The 19,493-nt window shown below is 34.2% G+C and overlaps 1 protein-coding gene across 2 annotated transcripts in view; it reads left to right on the top strand.

The window, feature by feature from the left end:
* TAF2 (TATA-box binding protein associated factor 2) overlaps positions 1–19,493 on the top strand; it is a 100,996-nt gene that overhangs the window by 37,973 nt on the left and 43,530 nt on the right. For both annotated transcript variants that reach the window (XM_079140496.1, XM_079140495.1), the window contains exons 18-21: positions 988–1,098; positions 4,939–5,132; positions 5,881–6,020; positions 7,744–7,813. In XM_079140496.1, coding sequence (XP_078996622.1) covers positions 988–1,098; positions 4,939–5,132; positions 5,881–6,020; positions 7,744–7,813 — 515 coding nt within the window. The remainder of the gene's footprint in view (positions 1–987; positions 1,099–4,938; positions 5,133–5,880; positions 6,021–7,743; positions 7,814–19,493) is intronic.

Below are 19,493 nucleotides of genomic sequence, written 5' to 3'. Positions count from 1 at the left end.
AAGCCTTTTTTTAAGTCTATACATTGCTTCTAAATGTATATGCATGTGTTAGATTGTATTATAAAATATATTTCTTATTTCAGTCAAAAAACTTGGAAAGCTAATACTTTTTGGACTAATTGATCTTTCATATATTACTTCTAGTGGACAGGACAGAGAGTGAGCCGAACTGTATAGGATAGATATTCCTATGGAAAAGAAGCTTTCCCTCTGTTTATCTTACAGAATAAACACTGTTGTTGCCTTCATTGCCTTTGCTCCTTCAAGCAAGAAAAATGAGCCATCCTCTTTTCTGCCCTCCCAGTGTAGATGGGATAGTCCAAATTTTACCACGTACCAAGGGCATCCCAGTTTTGTTAGCAGAGGTTACCACTATAATTGAGTCGTTTTCGCTTTCATAGCAAATTACACATGAAAATTTGAAAAGGGGAAAAGATAGGCTAGGTTTCAGATAATATACTATTTTTCCTTAGTCTGAGGGTTAGGTGGTACTGTAGAATCATTGTGTAGAGATTGAGCCCTACTATATGCACTCTAACTCCAACCACGACTTGTTTAACCCTAAAAATGCTTATGGGGAAACAAGGCTCCTATTTAGTAAGCAACTAACTGAAACGTATACAGAGCTAATAAGTAGTACAGTTAGGAGTTGAATGCTAAAGTCCATTCCTTTCCATTATATCATTCATATCTGAGTTTACATAATTTACATGAGATATACTTTCCTATGGCAAATGAACTCAAAGGTCCATGTTTTTCAGAGTACGTTCAGTCATACTGTTCTTTTTTTGGTTTTCTACCAAGCTGCTCTTAGAATATTTAGAGAGATGTTCTCAGTGGGAATAGGTGGGAGGCAGGAGATTAGGCTTTGTCCACATATGTATGTCAGCCCTAGAGTAAATTTTTTTCATACATACAATTCAAAAAAATTGTCATAATGAAAAATTTGGGTTATATGCTTAAAAAAAATTTTTTTTTCATTTGTAGACTATGCCAGTTGCAATGGCTTTATTAAGGGATGTTCATAACCTTTGTCCCAAAGAAGTGTTAACATTTATTTTAGACCTAATCAAGTACAATGACAACAGGAAAAATAAGGTAAGAAACTTTTCTTACTAAATGTTATAAATACAATCATTGATACTTTGTTCTTAAAGAAATATTTAGGGAACTCAGGGTGTAGCTGTGGTGTAGTCCTTGCCTAACTTGTGCAAGGTCCTGAGTTCAATCCCTAGCACCACAAAAAAAGAGAGAGAGAAAGGAAAGATATATTTGGTTTGTAAAATCATTGTTTTGTCCATGGTACTTGAAATTTCTAAAGTCTTAGATACATTACTTAACCTCAGATTTTTTGTAATATGGAGATAGCAGTGCATTATGTTTGGGAGAGTCAGCTAAAATTTGGTTTGATGAAGTCTGACAGCACAATATTATTTTAATTTTATTTTTTAATAAAATGGCACCTTTCATAAGCAGTTCCCACTTGGAATTAACTTGTTCATTGGTTATTTTTTTTTTAAACCATTGTATGTTTGTATTCATTTACTTAGCAAATAGTTACTGGATGCTATCCTTCAAAAGTTACTTCATCTTACTAGTTATCAATCTAACAATCAGCAAGCATTTTTGTGAATATTTGCTATAATAGGCAATGTCCAATGTTAAATAGAAGACAGTTGACATCTTCTGGAACTTCATTTATTCATTAAACATTTATTAAACAACTATTATACAATCATGGTCTGATTCTGGGCTCTCTATTAAAGACTTAACCTAATAGGTAATCAGTTAAGTAAACACAAGTCACACAGGATAACTGACATGATGGAAGTATACATAATTTCTTGAGAGATCTCAGGGAGTAGTGCCAGGTTCCAAATAAGTAGGGGAAACGACTTGGAATTTTTGTAGAGAAGTAGTGAGCTTCAAACTGAATCAAAGATGAATAGAATTTTCCCTGTTCATGAATAGGGGTAACTTAGGAAGAGCATGTCAGATGAAAGAAACATCACATACAAAGACACATGTAACTGCTAGAATAAATTCAAATTCATGAAAAGTTTAATAAAGCATTATAATAGTAAAAAAATGCAGCTAGTACTATTAAAAGATGATTTTTTTCCCATATTTTTATTGGTGCATTGTACTAATATATAATGATGGAATTTATCGTTACATATTCATACATGCACACAGGGTAACAATGTAATGTGGCCAATATCACTCCCTGGCCCTCTTCCCTTTCTCCCTACCTCCCACCTCCTGGTCTCTTTCCTCTACTGATGTCCTTTTAATTTTTATGAGATCCACCCCCTCCCTTTCTTTTCCTTTTTCTTCTCTAGCTTTGATATATGAGAGACAGCATACACTCTTGACCTTCTGTGTTTGACTGTTTTATGTAACATCATGGTCTGTAGTTAAAAGATTTTTTTTATGAAAATCAAGAAAAGATAAATTTTGCCTCTTTTCTTTAAATAATATTTAAATGACTTTAAGTTTAAAAGTGTTCTTAAGAAAAACAGTAGAATGAATTGGTCATAACTTTCATATCCTTATATATGAATACATGACCAGTATAACTCCATATCATGTAGAATCACAAGGATGGGATCCTAATTGGAACAAGTTATGCTTATTCTGTGCACGTATAATATGTCAAATATACTCTACTGTCTTGTATATTTAGAAAGAACAAATTTAAAAAGTCTCCTTAAAAATTAGTGTTTTAAAAGAATACATTTCAGCAGATTTCATTTTTCTTGCTATATTTGAATACTTTTTGACTTCATCTCTGGGAGACTTTATGATTATCAGTGTCTCCCAGAACAAGGCATGTTAGAATCATAGAATTTCAAGGATAACTTTTAGTTACCTTTCTCAGGGGTCTGACTTTTTTAATGAATCAGACTCATTTTAGCAAGCATTTGCTTATTTTTCTTGCATTATTATTTCATTTAAGTGCTTCAGGTTTTTATTCAACTTACCACTGAATTGGAATAGAACAACAGATGAAATCTTAATTTCATGTTTGATTTCACTCAGTACATAGCTGGGTAACTAGTTCCCAGGGAAATTTTATCTAATGGACTTTAACTGGCTATATTTCTCAGTATTTCCTTTCAGAGTTCTTAATCTGAAGACCATTTTATAGTTTTTCTACTTACCAGTCTAAATTGTGTGGCCTGCTTGAGAAAGCACTCACATATGCCCATAGGAACATGATTACTTACTGTTTTAAATCTTTGGGGATTTGACTTCCAGATTGTTTTTTATATTTAGTGAAGCCTACTTTTTTTCTTGTTAGGTTTCATTTTTTTTCTTTATGAATGTTACATTAAAATAGCCAATAAATAATGTTATTAAAATAAGATAATATAGGAAAAACACTTATTATGTACCAAGAATTTACTAAGTACTTGATAAATGAACACCACACATCAACCTCATTATTGAAAAATCAAGCTTGGATTTAATTTAAAAAATAATTTAAAACAAGCATGATTACATTTCTTCTAAAAACACAGGAGAACAGAGGGTATAGTGAGTGGTAGAGCACTTGCCCAATATAGCACTACTTCTCTTATAGTACACTTCCTCAGCAACGCTGAATCATAGAATTATCAGAGTTAATGAAATTGAAAAGTAAGTCCAGTTTATCTTTCTGTTGTCAGTGACTTTTCTGTCTCATACATTAAAATTATTTGTGGATGCTTACTGAATTAGAAGATGTGTGTGTTTAAGGAGATATGTGTGTGTAAGTCAGAAAGTATGTATATGAATGTGTATGTACATATAACATTCCTTTGAATGATTCTGAGAATCATTGTTTTCCCCTATTAGTAAACTTTTCCAGGAAAGTTACTATTTGCCTACATACATCTTCCATCAATAACTGTTTCTCTGTACATCAGCCTTTATTGGTAAGAACTTCCATAGATTATCTAGCTATCTTCATACTGTAGCTTTATGGGGAAATACATTCATACCTTCTTGTGTATAGCAGGGTTTCTGAATTTTGGCACAGTTTAATTTTTATTCCTTTTTTCCCTGTATATTTTTTTCTTTAAAAGTAATGTTACGCTGTTGGAAGGAATATCATTGATTATTCCTCCAATAATATTAATGATAGTTCATGAATTTTTCTTTTGTCCTGTACAGGAGATTTTTTGTCCTTCCATTCTCTGTCTTCCAAGTTGCTTTTTTTTTTGTTGTTGTTGTTCTGAGTTCTTTTCTTACCTCTTTTAAAATTCCCATTTGATTGATTGATTGATTGATTGATTGATTGATTGATTGATTTTGGTACTAGGGATTGAAACTGAGGGTGCCTAACGAGTGAGTCAATCCCCAGTCCTTTTTTAATTTTTAAAATTTTGAGACAGGGTCTTACTAGGTTGCTTACAGCCTCACTAAGTTGCTGCGGTTGTTTTTGAACCTGTGATCCTCCTGCCTTAACTTCCAGAGCTGCTGGAATTACAGGCATGCGCCACCACGCCCAGCAGATTTTTTTCTTTCTGTGCTACTCAGATTGACTCACATCTTCCTGCTTACCATAGCGATTCTTTTTCATGTTGAAGCCTTCCTCAAATATGTGAGGATCCCTGGTTGTTTTCTTACATATTAAAGTAGAGCATTAAATAGCTGATTTGAAGCTTTGTGTTATAGCAGGACTTGTGAACTGTGGTTTCCTGTTAGAGGATCTGGCTAGAGATCCTATGAGAGTACCTTACACAGAGTAAATACTTATTTGGTAAATTAATGTGTATTAATTAATTAATGTGTATCTCTTTCACTCTTTTTCCAATGTGTGTGCAAAGGCCAGAGTTCAATATTTACTAGAGAACTTGCTTAGATCTTCATATACATTGTGTTTTTAAGTAATTCATATTTTATTAAGTTTCCATCAGAAGAATTATCTTCTGTTAATTTTCTTTGACTTAGTTTTCAGATAACTATTATCGTGCAGAAATGATTGATGCCCTGGCCAACTCTGTTACACCTGCAGTCAGTGTGAATAATGAAGTTAGAACTCTGGATAACTTAAATCCTGATGTGCGACTAATTCTTGAAGAAATCACCAGGTTTTTGAATATGGAAAAACTTCTTCCAAGTTATAGACATACCATCACTGTCAGGTATCATTAAATTTTCTTTAAATGTATTTATTTTTATAAATATAAAATAAATTTACTCTCATCAGATAAAATTGGGAAATAAAAGGGAAAAATTAAATTCTGTGATTCTTTGATCTACATATAAATTCTTAATATTTGAAAAATAACCTGAATTTTTCCCCTATGTAATTACAGAACTTTTTAATTACTCAAGATTATATTATAGGCCTGGGGTTGTAGCTCATTGGTAGAGCATTTGCTTTGCATATGTGAGGCACTGGGTTTTATCCAGTAAATAAAATAAAATAACGGTATTGTGTCCATCTGCAACTAAAAACAAATTTCAAAAAAATCATATTATATTCTTTTATACTCAGTTTGCATATAGCCACTTTTATAATGAAGGTTATGATATTATAACCTTCATTATATAATTCCATTATAAAATGATTATATTATTAAAACTTTTGGAGAAAATATTTTATTTAAATTATATTTAATGCTAAATACTTATTTTCTGATGAGTACTTGTAATGATACACCGAACTTTTGAATTTCAAACAATTTTTGAAATTTGTTTTCTTTAAATAGGATCGGTTATTTAAAAAATGTATCATAGTAAAAATTTAATATTACAAAGTTTAATGTGGATTCAATTCAAATCATCTCTTTTTAAACTTACTGTGATAAAGGAATCTCTGCTATCTAGGAAACAAATGTGTTTCAAAATACCTCAGTGCAAGTAGTTAACTGAAAATTTATTTCCTAGTTGCTTGAGAGCCATACGGGTACTGCAGAAAAATGGACATGTGCCAAGCGATCCAGCTCTTTTTAAGTCTTATGCTGAATATGGTCACTTTGTGGACATCAGGATAGCAGCTTTGGAGGCAGTTGTTGATTATACTAAAGGTAATGCTTTAAAGATAGATGCTTATATCATTTAGAAATACTTTTTAAAAACCGGTCTTAATTATTGGAATTTTCATAATATGTACAATACAGATATTTTAATTTTAAATTTGTGACTTACTGATTTAGAAAGAATTTTTGATAAAATGTAAAATTCACATAAGAAATGACTATGTAAGTTTTAGGGAAAACTGTGAACTAAATAGTGACTTGTTAAGGAGGCCTTATAGAATTAGAAATACATCTCCTATATAGCATTCTTAAGAAGAAAACTCCCAAAGATAATTTTCCACTGACCTGGCTGTGAATCAAATTATAACTCAAACTTGGTGAATGTGTGAAATGAACTAGTGATGTTTAACAGTGCCTCTAAAATACAGTTAAACTGGTTGTCGAATTTAATTTACATTTGAAATACAATCTTTTAAAAGAATATGCAAGCTAAAGAATCCTGTAAATGTAGTCTACATGTAGAAATCAAGTTTCTCCCACTAAAATAAGGTAAGAGTACAGAAATTAAAGTAAGCTAAATTTCTCATCTGTGGAAAGGAGTTGGGGGTGAATTCTGGTTCATTTTGAAAAGTTAGGTACAGGAACATATACTTAAATCTTGGTAATTTTTATAAAAAATTTCAATAGAAATACTTAGTAAAGAAAGAGTGACAGCAATTTAATGTGTATTTTGTATGTGATGCCCTCAGTTCAGAGAGGATAGTCATTTGTTCTTTTTTAATGATGGTTAAAATATCCTTTATTTAAGAGATGTTGGTAAAAATAGTTAAATGAATAATAAGAATATTGTTGTTAAATGAATAATAAGAAAAATATCCTTATCAGTCTCCATTTCTCTTTTGACATTTTATCAATTTGAAATCTACAAGTCTTAAGATCTACTAAATTTGCTATTATGCCCAACTTATTTCTCAAAGTGTATGAATGGTATATGTCTCATAAACACGAAGAATTAGTACTACCTGAAATGAACTAGATATTAATATTATGGTTTCCTAAAGAATGTTAAACTAATGATTAAAATATAATTGAATTATGTTTAAATGTAAACTATGAATCCCTAGGCTTCATTGTTTTTTAAATTGTAAATTTAAATGTTGGTGGTCAAATTAGAAGAAATGACTACTATTGGGAATAAACTTTAAAAACTTTTCAAATCATAAAAGTGAAACATGTTGAAAAGGTGAACGGTAATAGTGAATCATTTTATGTCAGTTACAGTACTAGCACTTTTCTATTGCCTTTTATATTATACTCAAAAATTAAGACTGCTCTTTGGTCTCAAAGTGGAAGACACTGTGGGCAAAAAGTTGGTCATTCTGTATAATACAGTTGAGATACCAGTGGGTATCTCTATAAGCATTTAAGAAATAATTTTTACAGATTTTATCTAGTTAATCATCTTTCATTTAGGACTCAATAAATTACAATTTGCTTTGTTGTGTTTGTCACTGGTTTGAATTTTAGTAAAAAAAAAACATGTTCTTGGTATTATTTTATGTCTTGTTTACATATGTCACAATACTTATAAAATGGCCTACGGCATAAAAAAAATTTAAGAAAGTATAAGAGTTTGATTGTAGCCTTCAACTTTGAATGGAAACCCAACTAAAGCAGAATCCTACATATTAAATATAAACTCCCTGCTTATCACTTATTCTTTAATTTATTGTAGTTAACAACAAATATATTTCCTCAATTTTATTTTCAGTGGACAGGAGTTATGAAGAACTGCAGTGGCTTCTTAATATGATTCAGAATGACCCCGTACCCTATGTGAGGTTAGTTTATGTACTATGACACTTTGTTTTTGTCAGTCCTGAAGTCAATTGAATAATTTTAGATTATACATAGAGGAGGTGAGTTTTTTGATTTTTTAAAATATGGGAACAGTTATGCATTTATTCATATCTTTTTTTAGTTTTATTTTTTAAAATTTGATTTGCCTTTAGGAAATGATTTTCAAAATAGATTGCTAATAAACAAAGCTTATTTCCTGTAATTTTCAGTGTGGTTTCATTGTAACTTAAAGAAATGCTTATGTAAAAGTTTGTAGTGAATGTGGATTGTCCCTTATAAGTCCCAGTTATAAAACCTCTGTATTGATTGAGTTTATCATTTTGAGAGTAATTAAAAGCAATGTTTTGGGGTATCCCATTTTTCCTATTTGTCTCATAAATATTTTTGAAGGTAATATTATATTAAAATTTTAGAAAATGAGAAAGTAGAATTCTAATTCTGTCATAGGAATTACTTTTATTTTTATATCCCCTTCTCGTCATTTCCTTCATTTCTGCTGCTTTCTTTTATAAAGGGGTATGTTTATAGGATATTAAAATAAGATTATGGGGCTGGGGTTGTAACTCTGTGGAAGAGCTCTTGACTAGCATGCATGAGGCACTGGGTTCAATCCTCAGCACCACATAAAAATAAGTAAAATAAAGGTATTGTGTACATCTACAACATTAAAAAAAAAAGAAAGATAGGATTATATTTAACCATTTCTATATCTTTTTTTTTCTTTGAAACTAGTAGACACTTAAATTTTTATTTGGTTTGACATTATGACTTTATAGAATTTGAAGCTGAAAAATAAATTATAGCTAATCCAACTAGAAATGAGGACATAAGACCCTGAGACCTTAATTGTCTTGTAATCTTCTAAAATGACATAAAGGAAACTTTGCCTTCTAACCACCTCACTAGAATGCATCTGGGCATGAGAAATGAACACAGAGATTGCTGTTTGACCAACAGATTTTCACATTATTTATAATAGTGAGCTCTTGGTTAAGTGACCTTATATTCTAGTACTTTAAGTGATGGTGATTGTTAAGTAGTCTTTGTCCAAAAGTTAGCTTATAATGAAAAATAATTTTTAAGACCTCATAGTTTGATTTGTGATTTAAATTGTATTTTAAGTTAGTTTTCCTTGAAATCAATATACTAACATAAGATCAACATGAAAGGGAAAAAACCCTCATAATTACCTCTTTTAAAATACAAATTCAGGAAACAAACCTCCTGTTTAATCCAACAGAGCATGTGCATCTGGTGGTTTATCATAAAGATCATACCAATGGCTAGTAGGAACACAAAGAATACATACAGTATGAATGAAGTCTATCATGTGTTCATTTGTTTTCAGTTTATATTAACATGACTTAGATTAACACATGTTTCTCAGATCTGTTTTGAAGACATTTTATTTGTTTCAAAGACTGTGTAGCACATTATCATGATTTTGTAATTGAAGTTACTTTAAAACTAATATACCATATAATCTAAATAATTGCTTTTGAAACAGTCGTAGAACTATTAAAAAGCATTCATATTTTAAGAATCCTGTGATTTACAGTTTGAACTGAAAGTCTTTTTAAATATATATATATATATGTGTGTGTGTGTATATATATATATATTATTATTATTTTAGCACCTTTTTTTTTTTTTCCTTTTCTTTTTGAGGCTCTGGAGTATTAAACTCATGACCTGACACATGCTAGGCAAGTACTGTATTACTGATCTACATCCTCAGCCCTTTTTATTTATTCACTTTTTAATTTTGAGATAGATCCTCACCATGTTCCCAGGCTGGTTTCAAACTTGAGTTCCACTTGTCTTGGTCTTAATTGATGTGGTTTATTTATATCATTATCAGGGAAACTTTGGGACATTAATATCTAGTGTGTAGTTTATACACATAGTTATAAAAATTCAACTTATATTTTTTAGTGTTCTGGGACTTTTGTGTTTCTTTATTTTGTACACTTAGATAGGAACTTTCTCTTTTTCTCTTAATCCTGATATTACTTTTGTAAAAATTCATTAAATAATCACCATATAGAATGGCTATATTTGTTTGTATTAATTCAATAGAATTCTTAACATTAAGGCAGAGAAGTCTCTTAAAATCATTAGCATTTCCCTCTCCTGCCCCAAACATAAGCATTTTATTTCTGTGACCTTTGGTGGATTACTAAAACTCATGGTAAAATTACCTTCAGTAGGGTTGGGGATGTGGTGCGGTAGAAGAGCTCACAATTAGCATGCATGAGACCCTGGATTTAATCCCAAACACCACCAAAAAAAAAAAAAAAGTACTTCATTAAAAATTAAAGATTTTAAAGTATGTAGGTTTTCTATTCCTGATTTTATTATATATTTCAAAATTACTATTTTGGGTAGAGTTAGGCAAATACCATAGTTCTTTTTTCTTTTTCTTTTTTTAATTAAAAATCATAAATTTACATAGGGCAATGTTGTTTGATTCATTCTGTTATTTTTTTTTTCCTTTCCCCCCCACCCCTCCCACCCCTCTTTTTCCTCTATACAGTCCTTCCTACCTCCATGCTTACCACCCTCCTTATCCCTAACCCTAAATCTAACCCTAACCCTAACACTAACCCCTCCTACCCCCCATTATATGTCTTCATCCACTTATCAGCAAGATCATTCGCCCTTTAGTTTTTTGTGATTGGCTTATCTCACTTAGCATGATATTCTCCAATTTCATCCATTTGCCTGCAAATGCCATAATTTTATCATTCATCGTGGCAGAGTAATATTCCATTGTGTATATATATATATCATAGTTTTTTTATCCATTCATCAACTGAAGGGCATCTAGGTTGGTTCCACAATCTAGCTATGGTGAATTGAGAAGCTATGAACATTGATGTGGCTGTATCTCTGTAGTATGCTGATTTTAAGTCCTTTGGGTATAGGCCAAGGAGTGGGATAGCTGGGTCAAATGGTGGTTCCATTCCAAGTATTCTGAGGAATCTCCACACTGCTTTCCAGAGTGGCTGCACTAATTTGCAACCCCACCAGCAATGTATGAGTGTACCGTTTTCCCCCACATCCTCGCCAACACCTGTTGTTGCTTGTGTTCTTGATAATCGCCATTCTAATTGGGGTGAGATGGAATCTTAGTGTAGTTTTGATTTGCATTTCTCTTATTACTAAAGATGGTGAACATTTTTTCATATATCTGTTGATTGCTTGTACATCTTCTTCTGTGAAGTGTCTGTTCATTTCCTTAGCCCATTTGTTGATTGGATTATTTGTATTCTTGGTGTAGAGTTTTTTGAGTTCTTTATAGATTCTGGAAATTAGCGCTCTATCTGAAGTATGAGCGGCAAAGATATTCTCCCACTCTGTAGGCTCTCTCTTCACATTACTGATAGTTTCCTTTGCTGAGAGAAAGCTTTTTAGTTGGAATCTATCCCAGTGGTTGATTCTTGCTTTTATTTCTTGTGCTATGGGAGTCCTGTTAAGGAAGTCTGATCCTAAGCCAACAAAGTGAAAGTTTGGACCTACTTTTTCTTCTATAAGATGCAGGGTCTCTGGTCTGATTCTGAGGTCCTTGATCCATTGTGAGTTGAGTTTTGTGCAGGGTGAGAGATAGGGGTTTAGTTTCATTCTGTTGCATATGGTTTTCCAGTTTTCCCAGCACTATTTGTTGAAGAGGCTACCTTTTTTCCATTGCATATTTTTGGCACCTTTGTCTACTATTAGAAAATTGTATTTATTTGGGTTTGGGTCCGTGTCCTCTATTCTGTACCATTGATCTACCTGTCTATTTTGGTACCAATACCATGCTGTTTTTGTTAGTATTGCTTTGTAATAGAGTTAAAGATCTGGTATTGCGATACCCCCTGCTTCGCTCTTTCTACTGAGGATTGCTTTAGCTATTCTGGGTTTCTTATTCTTCCAGATGAATTTCATAATTGCTTGCTCTATTTCCGTAAGGTACATCAATGGGATTTTAATTGGAAGTGCATTGAATCTGTATAGCACTTTTGGTAGTATGACCATTTTGACAATATTAATTCTTCCTATCCAAGAACATGGGAGATCTTTCCATCTTCTAAGGTTTTCTTCAATTTCTTTCTTTAGTGTTCTGTAGTTCTCGTCGTAGAGGTCTTTCACCTCTTTTGTGATATTGATTCCCAAGTATTTTTTTTTTTGATGCTATTATGAATGGGGTAGTTTTCCTAATTTCTCTTTCTGAAGATTTATCACTTATGTATAAAAATGCATTGGATTTATGAGCATTGATCTTGTAACCTGCTACTTTACTGAATTCACTTATGTGTTCTAAGAGTTTTCTGGTGGAATTTCCAGGTTCCTCTAAATATATAATCATGTCATCAGCAAACAGGGATAGTTTGAGTTCTTCTTTTCCAATTCGTATCCCTTTAATTTCTTTGGTTTGTCTAATTGCTCTGGCTAGAGTCTCAAGAACGATATTGAATAGAAGTGGTGAAAGAGGGCATCCCTGCCTTGTTCCAGTGTTTAGGGGGAATGCTTTCAGTTTTTCACCATTTAGAATGATATTGGCCATGGGCTTAGCATAGATGGCCTTTACAATGTTAAGGAATGTTCCCACTACCCCGATTTTTTTCTAGTGTTTTGAGCATGAAGGGATGCTGTATTTTATCAAATGCTTTTTCTGCATCTATTGAAATAATCATGTGATTCTTAACTTTTAGTCTGTTGATATGGTGAAAGACATTTATTGATTTCCGAATGTTAAACCAATCTTGCATCCCTGGGATAAAACCCACTTGATCATGGTGCACTATCTTTTTAATATATTTTTGTATGCGATTTGCTGAAATTTTGTTGAGAATTTTTGCGTCAATGTTCATTAAGGATATTGGTCTGAAATTTTCTTTCCTTGATGTGTCTCTGTCTGGTTTAGGTATCAGGGTGATATTGGCTTCATAGAATGCATTTGGGAGGGTTCCCTCCTCTTCTATTTCATGGAATACTTTGAGGAGTATTGGAATGAGCTCTTCTTTAAAGGTTTTGTAGAACTCAGCTGAGAACACATCTGGTCCTGGACTTTTCTTTGTTGGTAGGCTTTTAATGACCTCTTCTATTTCAGTACTTGAAATTGATTTATTTAAGTTGTGTATGTCCTCCTCGTTCAGTTCAGATAATTCATATGTCTCTAGAGACTTGTTGATGTCTTCGAGGTTTTCTGTTTTGTTGGAGTACAGATTTTCAAAATAGCTTCTAATTTTGTTTTGTATTTCACTCGTGTCTGTTGTGATATTTCCTTGTTCATTCCGAATTTTAGTAATTTGAGTTTTCTCCCTCTTTCTCTTTGTTAGTGTGGCTAAGGGTTTATCAATTTTGTTTATTTTTTCAAAGAACCAACTATTTTTTTGTTAATTTTTCCGATTGTTTCTTTTGTTTCAATTTCGTTGATTTTGGCTCTGATTTTAACTATTTCCTGTCTTCTACTACTTTTTGTGTTGGTCTGCTCTTCTTTTTCTAGGGCTTTGAGCTGTAATGTTAAGTCGTTTATTTGTTGATTTCTACTTCTTTTGTTGAATGCGCCCCATGATATAAATCTTCCTCTAAGTACTGCTTTCATGGTGTCCCAGAGGTTTTCATATGATGTGTCTTTTTTCTCATTTACTTCTAAGAATTTTTTTATTTCCCTCCTGATGTCTTCTGTTATCCATTCATCATATAACAGTGTATTATTTAATCTCCAGGTATTGGAGAAGTTTCTGTTTTTTATTCTGTCATTTATTTCCAATTTCAATCCATTATGATCTGATAGAGTACAAGGTAGTACCTCTATCTTCTTGTATTTGCTAACAGTAGCTTTGTGGCATAAAACATGGTCTATTTTAGAGAAGGATCCATGTGCTGCTGAGAAGAAAGTGTATTCGTTCTGTGTTGGATGGTATATTCTATATAAGTCGGTTAAGTCTAAATTGTTGATTGTGTTATTGAGATCTATGGTTTCTTTATTCAATTTTTGTTTGGAAGATCTATCGAATGGTGAGAGAGTTGTGTTAAAATCGCCTAGTATTATTCTGTTGTGGTCTATTTGATTTCTGGAATTGAGAAGGATTTGTTTGACGTACATGGATGAGCCAATGTTCAGGGCATAGATATTTATGATTGTTATGTCTTGCTGATTTATGCTTCCCTTAAGCAGTATGTAATGTCCTTCTTTATCCCTTCTGACTAGTTTTGGCTTGAAGTCCACATTATCTGAAATGAGGATGGATACCCCAGATTTTTTGCTGTGTCCGTAGCATGGTATGTTTTTTCCCATCCTTTCACCTTTAGTCTATGGGTATCTCTTTCTATGAGATGAGTCTCTTGCAGGCAGCATATTGTTGGATTTTTCTTTTTAATCCAATCTGCCAGTCTGTATCTTTTGATTGATGAGTTCAGGCCATTAACCTTCAGGGTATTATTAAGATATTATTTGTATTCCCAGTCATCTGACTCATTTTTGTTTTTTTGACATGATTTGGTTTCTCCTTTATTTGGCTATTCCTTTAGGCTAGTTCCTCCCGTTGCTGATTTGCATCATTGTTTTTTATCTCTTCCTCATGGAATATTTTGCTGAGAATATTCTGTAATGCCGGCTTTCTTTTTGTCAATTCCTTTAGCTTTTGTTTATCATGGAAGGATCTTATTTTATCATCAAATCTGAAAGTAAGTTTTGCTGGGTATAAAATTCTTGGTTGACATCCGTTTTCTTTCAGGGCTTGGTAAATGTTGTTCCAGGCCCTTCTAGCTTTTAGGGTCTGGATTGAAAAATCTGCTGATATTCTTATTGGTTTCCCCCTGAATGTAATTTGATTCTTTTTTCTCACAGCCTTTAAAATTCTGTCTTTATTTTGTATGTTAGGTATTTTCATAATAATGTGCCTTGGTGTGGGTCTGTTGTAATTTTGTATATTTGGAGTCCTATAAGCCTCTTTTTCTTGGTTTTCCATTTAATTCTTCAGATTTGGGAAATTTTGTGATATTATTTCATTGAATAGATTGTTCATTCCTTTGGTTTGTTTCTCTAAGCCTTCCTCAATTCCAATAATTCTTAAATTTGGCCTTTTCAAGATATCCCATAATTCTTGTAGATTTTGTTCATGATTTCTTACCATCTTTTCTGTTTGGTCAACTTTGTTTTCAATATTAAATATTTTGTCTTCAATATCTGAGGTCTGTCTTCCAGGTGTTCTATCCTATTGGTTATGCTTTCCATGGAGTTTTTAACTTGGTTTATTGTTTCCTTCATTTCAAGGATTTCTGTTTTTTGTTTTTTTTTCAGTATCTCTAACTCTTTATTGAAATGATCTCTTGCTTCCTGTATTTGCTCTTTTAACTGTTGATTGGTGCGATCATTTAATGCCTGCATTTGCTCTTTCATCTCCTCCTTCAGTGCCTGCATTTGCTCTTTCATCTCCTCGTTTGCTTCCCTGATTGTTTGAATTATGTATATTCTGAACTCCCTTTCTGACATTTTTTCTGCTGTGCTGTCATTGGGTTTTATTGATATAGTATCTAGGTTTGTTTGGAACATTTTCTTCTCTTGTTTTCTCATATTGGTCAGTTGTCAGTGGGACTCTGTGATATTGCAGATTTCCTCTATTGGCTTATAGTGTCCCTGTAGATTTCCAGTGTATTACCTCCCAGCCTTCAGTAGCCTGAAGTCTTGGAGTAACTTGATAATGCAGTGCTTCCAAAGTAAGCTGTCCCTAGCCCGCTACTGGTTCCAGGGCTTGGAGCTGGCTCTGTGTGGAAAGGCTTTCACTGAGGGGCCTGCTCTGAGAAGCTGGATAATCTGGCCCTGTGGGAGTAGCCCATCACCAGAGTGCTCAGGGCTGCCTGTGGGAGACTCTAGCTGCCCTGCCCTACTCTAAAAAGCCCCCCCAATCCGGGCCTGCCGCCCAGGCCAAGCTTCACCGGGTGGGGGAGACTCACCCCGTGGTTCTATTTTAGTCCGAGTCTCTCAGTGCCTCTCCTTCTTGAATCCTGGGTTCTGGAGCGCCTGGAGATGCAGTCATCCTCTAGTCCACCATCTTGGATCGCCTGTGGAAAAAGCCTGCGGCCAGAGTGGGGCAGGGCCGCCTCGAGAGGTCTCTGGCTGCCGTGCCTTGGTTGTAGAGGCTGCTTGGGGGTCGGAGGTCTCCGCTGGCTTGGGGACTTGTGGCTGGCTCTGTGTAGAAAGGCTCTCACTGGGGGGTCTGCTTGGAGAAGCTGGCCTAGAAAGGCACTTCCCACCAGAGGGAGCCGGGCTGCTTGGGGAAGACCCTGGCTGCTCTGTCCTGGTCTGTGAAGCAACTTGCAGGGCGGGCTGGAGCTCGCTGTGCACTGGCTCAGGGACTTGGTGCTGGTTATGTGCAGAAAGGCTCTCACTGGGGGGCCTGCTCCAAGAAGCTGGAGAATCTGGCCCTGTGGGAGGAGCCCACCGCGGGAGTGCTCAGGGCTGCCTGGGGGAGACTATAGCTGCCCTGTCCTACTCTAAAAAGCTGTTGGAATCTGGGCCTGCCGCCAGGCTGAGCTTCACCGGATGTGGGAGACTCACCCTGTGGTTCTATTTTAGTCCGAGTCTCTCAATGCCTCTACTTCTTGAATCCTGGGTTCTGGAGCGACTGGAGATGCAGTCACCCTCTAGTCTGCCAACTTGGATCCCATAGTTCTTGATTTGTGATCAAAATTTTCTAAAGGAATTTGGGGTAAAACAAAGTCAGAAGCAAAGAAAATCGATTTTTTTTTTCCTATAATTACTTTTGACACTTTAGAATATCATTAATGCAGGGGAACTTCCCTTGACTCTCTGGACTAGATTGGGTCCCCCAAATCATAATCTCCCATAAAATCCTACTATGCCTAAGTACATAAATAATTCCATAATTTACATAATTTATGCAATTTCTTTATCCAAGTATTAATTTTACAGTTTGATTATTGATTATTTGTGGAAGATAGCTAGAATATAACTCCTGAAAAACAGGGGCCTTGTCTCTTTTTGTCACTGTATATATGACACACAACATGTTGCTTTGTACGTATTTAAAAACATGTTTAAAACATGGGGTTTTTTACCTTTTTCCTCTAATCATGTATATATTACATACACACACAATATATATATATATTTTTATCTTAATTTATTTTCTGTTGTGACAACTAGTTAGAAAAAAAAAATTAAATATATAATCATATAAGAATGTTTAAGGCTGGGTGTGATTACACACACCTATAATCCCAGCAGCAACTCCAGAGGCTTAGGCAGGAGGATCACAAGTGCAAAGTGAGCCTGAGCAGCTTAGTGAGACACTGTCTCAGAAAAAAGAAAAAACAACAACCACCTTTTGACTGGGGAGTGACTCAGAGGTTAAGCTCCCCCTGGGTTCAATCCCCAGTACCAACAACCTATAAAGGAATGTTTAAGAAAGTACTCAGGGCTGGGGAGATAGCTCAGCTGGTAGAGTGCTTGCCTCACAAGCACAGGCCCTGAGTTTGAGCCCCAGTACCACAAAACAAAAAAGAAAGTACTCAGTCTTTTGTATGATTGTTGTCACAAATGTAGTGACAGGGATGGCCATTTTTCTTGTCTTCTCTCAGTAGAGAATTTTCAGATTTTTAAATCTGCTTTTCATTATATTTTTGAATTTAAACTGAATAAATGCATTTTGGTTAGCCTTTATAGTCACCTGACAAACTGCTAGCACTTCTTTTTCCCTTGAAATTTACTTTTGATTTTACATATCTGGTAAAAGTAAAAGAAAAAAATTGAAATGCTTAATTTTAAGTAAACTTGTAAATCTAGATTTGTTTTAAATTAAAACAACATTTTGAATTTATAGTTTCAGTGAGAGTGACTTTCTAAAGTACTCATACAAATTTTGAAAACGTACACAATCATATTAAGAAGAAAGCTATATAGTAGCTTATAATTATTACAATCAGAAAATAGTAATGCTTACTGTTTTGGTTTGTGTTCTTCAGTAATTTCTTTTTTTTTAATTGTTGTTATTAGTTATACATGACAGCAGAATGCATTTCAGTTCATTGTACATGAACGGAGCACAGTTTTTCTCTGGTTGTACATGATGTAGATCATACATCCACCTAGGGTAATTATGTCCATCTCATTCCACCATCTTTCCCACCCCCATTCCCCCTCACTCCCCTCATTCCATTCTGCCCCATTCCAAAGTTCCTCCATTCTTCTCTTGAATGCCTCCCCTGCTTCCCAATTATGGATCAGCATCCACTAGAGAAAACATTCGCCTTTGGTTTTTTTGGGTTTGGCTTATGTCACTTAGTATGATATCCTCTGACTCCATCCATTCATTGGCAAATGTCATAATTTTTCTCTCCTTCAAGGCTGAGTAATATTCCATTGTGTATAGATACCACAGTTTCTTTATCCATTCATCTGTTGAAGGGCATTTAGGTGGGTTCCTTTGTTTATCTATTGTGAATTGAGCGGCTGTAAACATTGATGTGGCTGCATCACTGTAGTATGTTGATTTTAAGTTCTTTGAGTATAGACCAAGGAGTGGGATAGCTGGGTCAAATGGTGGTTCCATTCCATGTTTTCTGAGGAATCTCCGTACTGCTTTCCAGAGTCATTGCACCACTTGCAGTACCACCAGCAATGTACAAGAATACTTTTTTCCCCACATTCTTGCCAATACTTATTGTTGCTTGTATTCTTAATAATTGCCATTCTGACTGGAATGAGATGAAATCTTAGAGTAGTTTTGATTTGCATTTCTCTAATTGCTAGAGATATTGAACATTTTTTCATGTATTTGTTGATCAATTATATGTCTTCTCAGTTCCTTAGCCCATTTTTTGATTGGGTAGTTTTGTGGGTTTTTTTGGTGTTAAGTTTTTTGTGTTCTTTTATATCCTGGAGATTAGTGCACTATCTGATGTGCATGTGGTAAAGATTTTCTCCTACTCTGTTTATGTTATTGATTGCTTCCTTTGCTGACGAGAAGCTTTTTAGTTTGAATCCATCCCTTTCCTTGAGTCTTAATTTTACTTCTTGCAAGGAGTCTTCTTAGGAAGTCAGGTCCTAAGCTGACATGATGAAGATTTAGGCCCACTTTTTCTTCTATTAGGTGTAGGCTCTCTGTTCTAGTGCCTAAGTCTTTGATTCACTTTTGAGTTAATTTTTGTGCAGGGTGAGATATAGAGGTTTAATTTCCTTTTGCTGCATATGAATTTCCAGTTTTCCCAGCACCATTTGTTGAATAAGCTATCTTTTCTCCAATGTATGTTTTTGGTGCCTTTGTCTAGTATGAGATAACTATATTTTTGTGGATTTCTCTCTGTGTCTAGTATTTTGTACCATTGGGCTACATGTCTATTTTGGTGCCAAAACCATGCCATTTTTGTTACTAACGCTGTGTGGTATAGTTTAAGGTCTGATATTGAGATGCCTCCTGCTTCACTCTTTTTGCTAAGGATTGCTTGACTATTCTGGGTCTCTTATTTTTCCAAATGGATTTCATAATTGCTTTCTCTATTTCTATGAGGAAAGACTTTGGGATATCAATTGGAATTGCAATGAATCTGTATAACTTGACAGTATGGCCATTTGGATAATAATAATTCTACCCATCTGAGAACCCGGGAGAGCTTTCCATCTTCTAGGCTCTTCTTTAATTTCTTTCTTTA

The sequence above is a fragment of the Sciurus vulgaris genome (assembly GCF_902686455.1).
Source record: "Sciurus vulgaris genome assembly, chromosome: 1".
NCBI lineage: Eukaryota > Metazoa > Chordata > Mammalia > Rodentia > Sciuridae > Sciurus > Sciurus vulgaris.
This window is presented reverse-complemented; position numbering and strand designations above follow the sequence as displayed.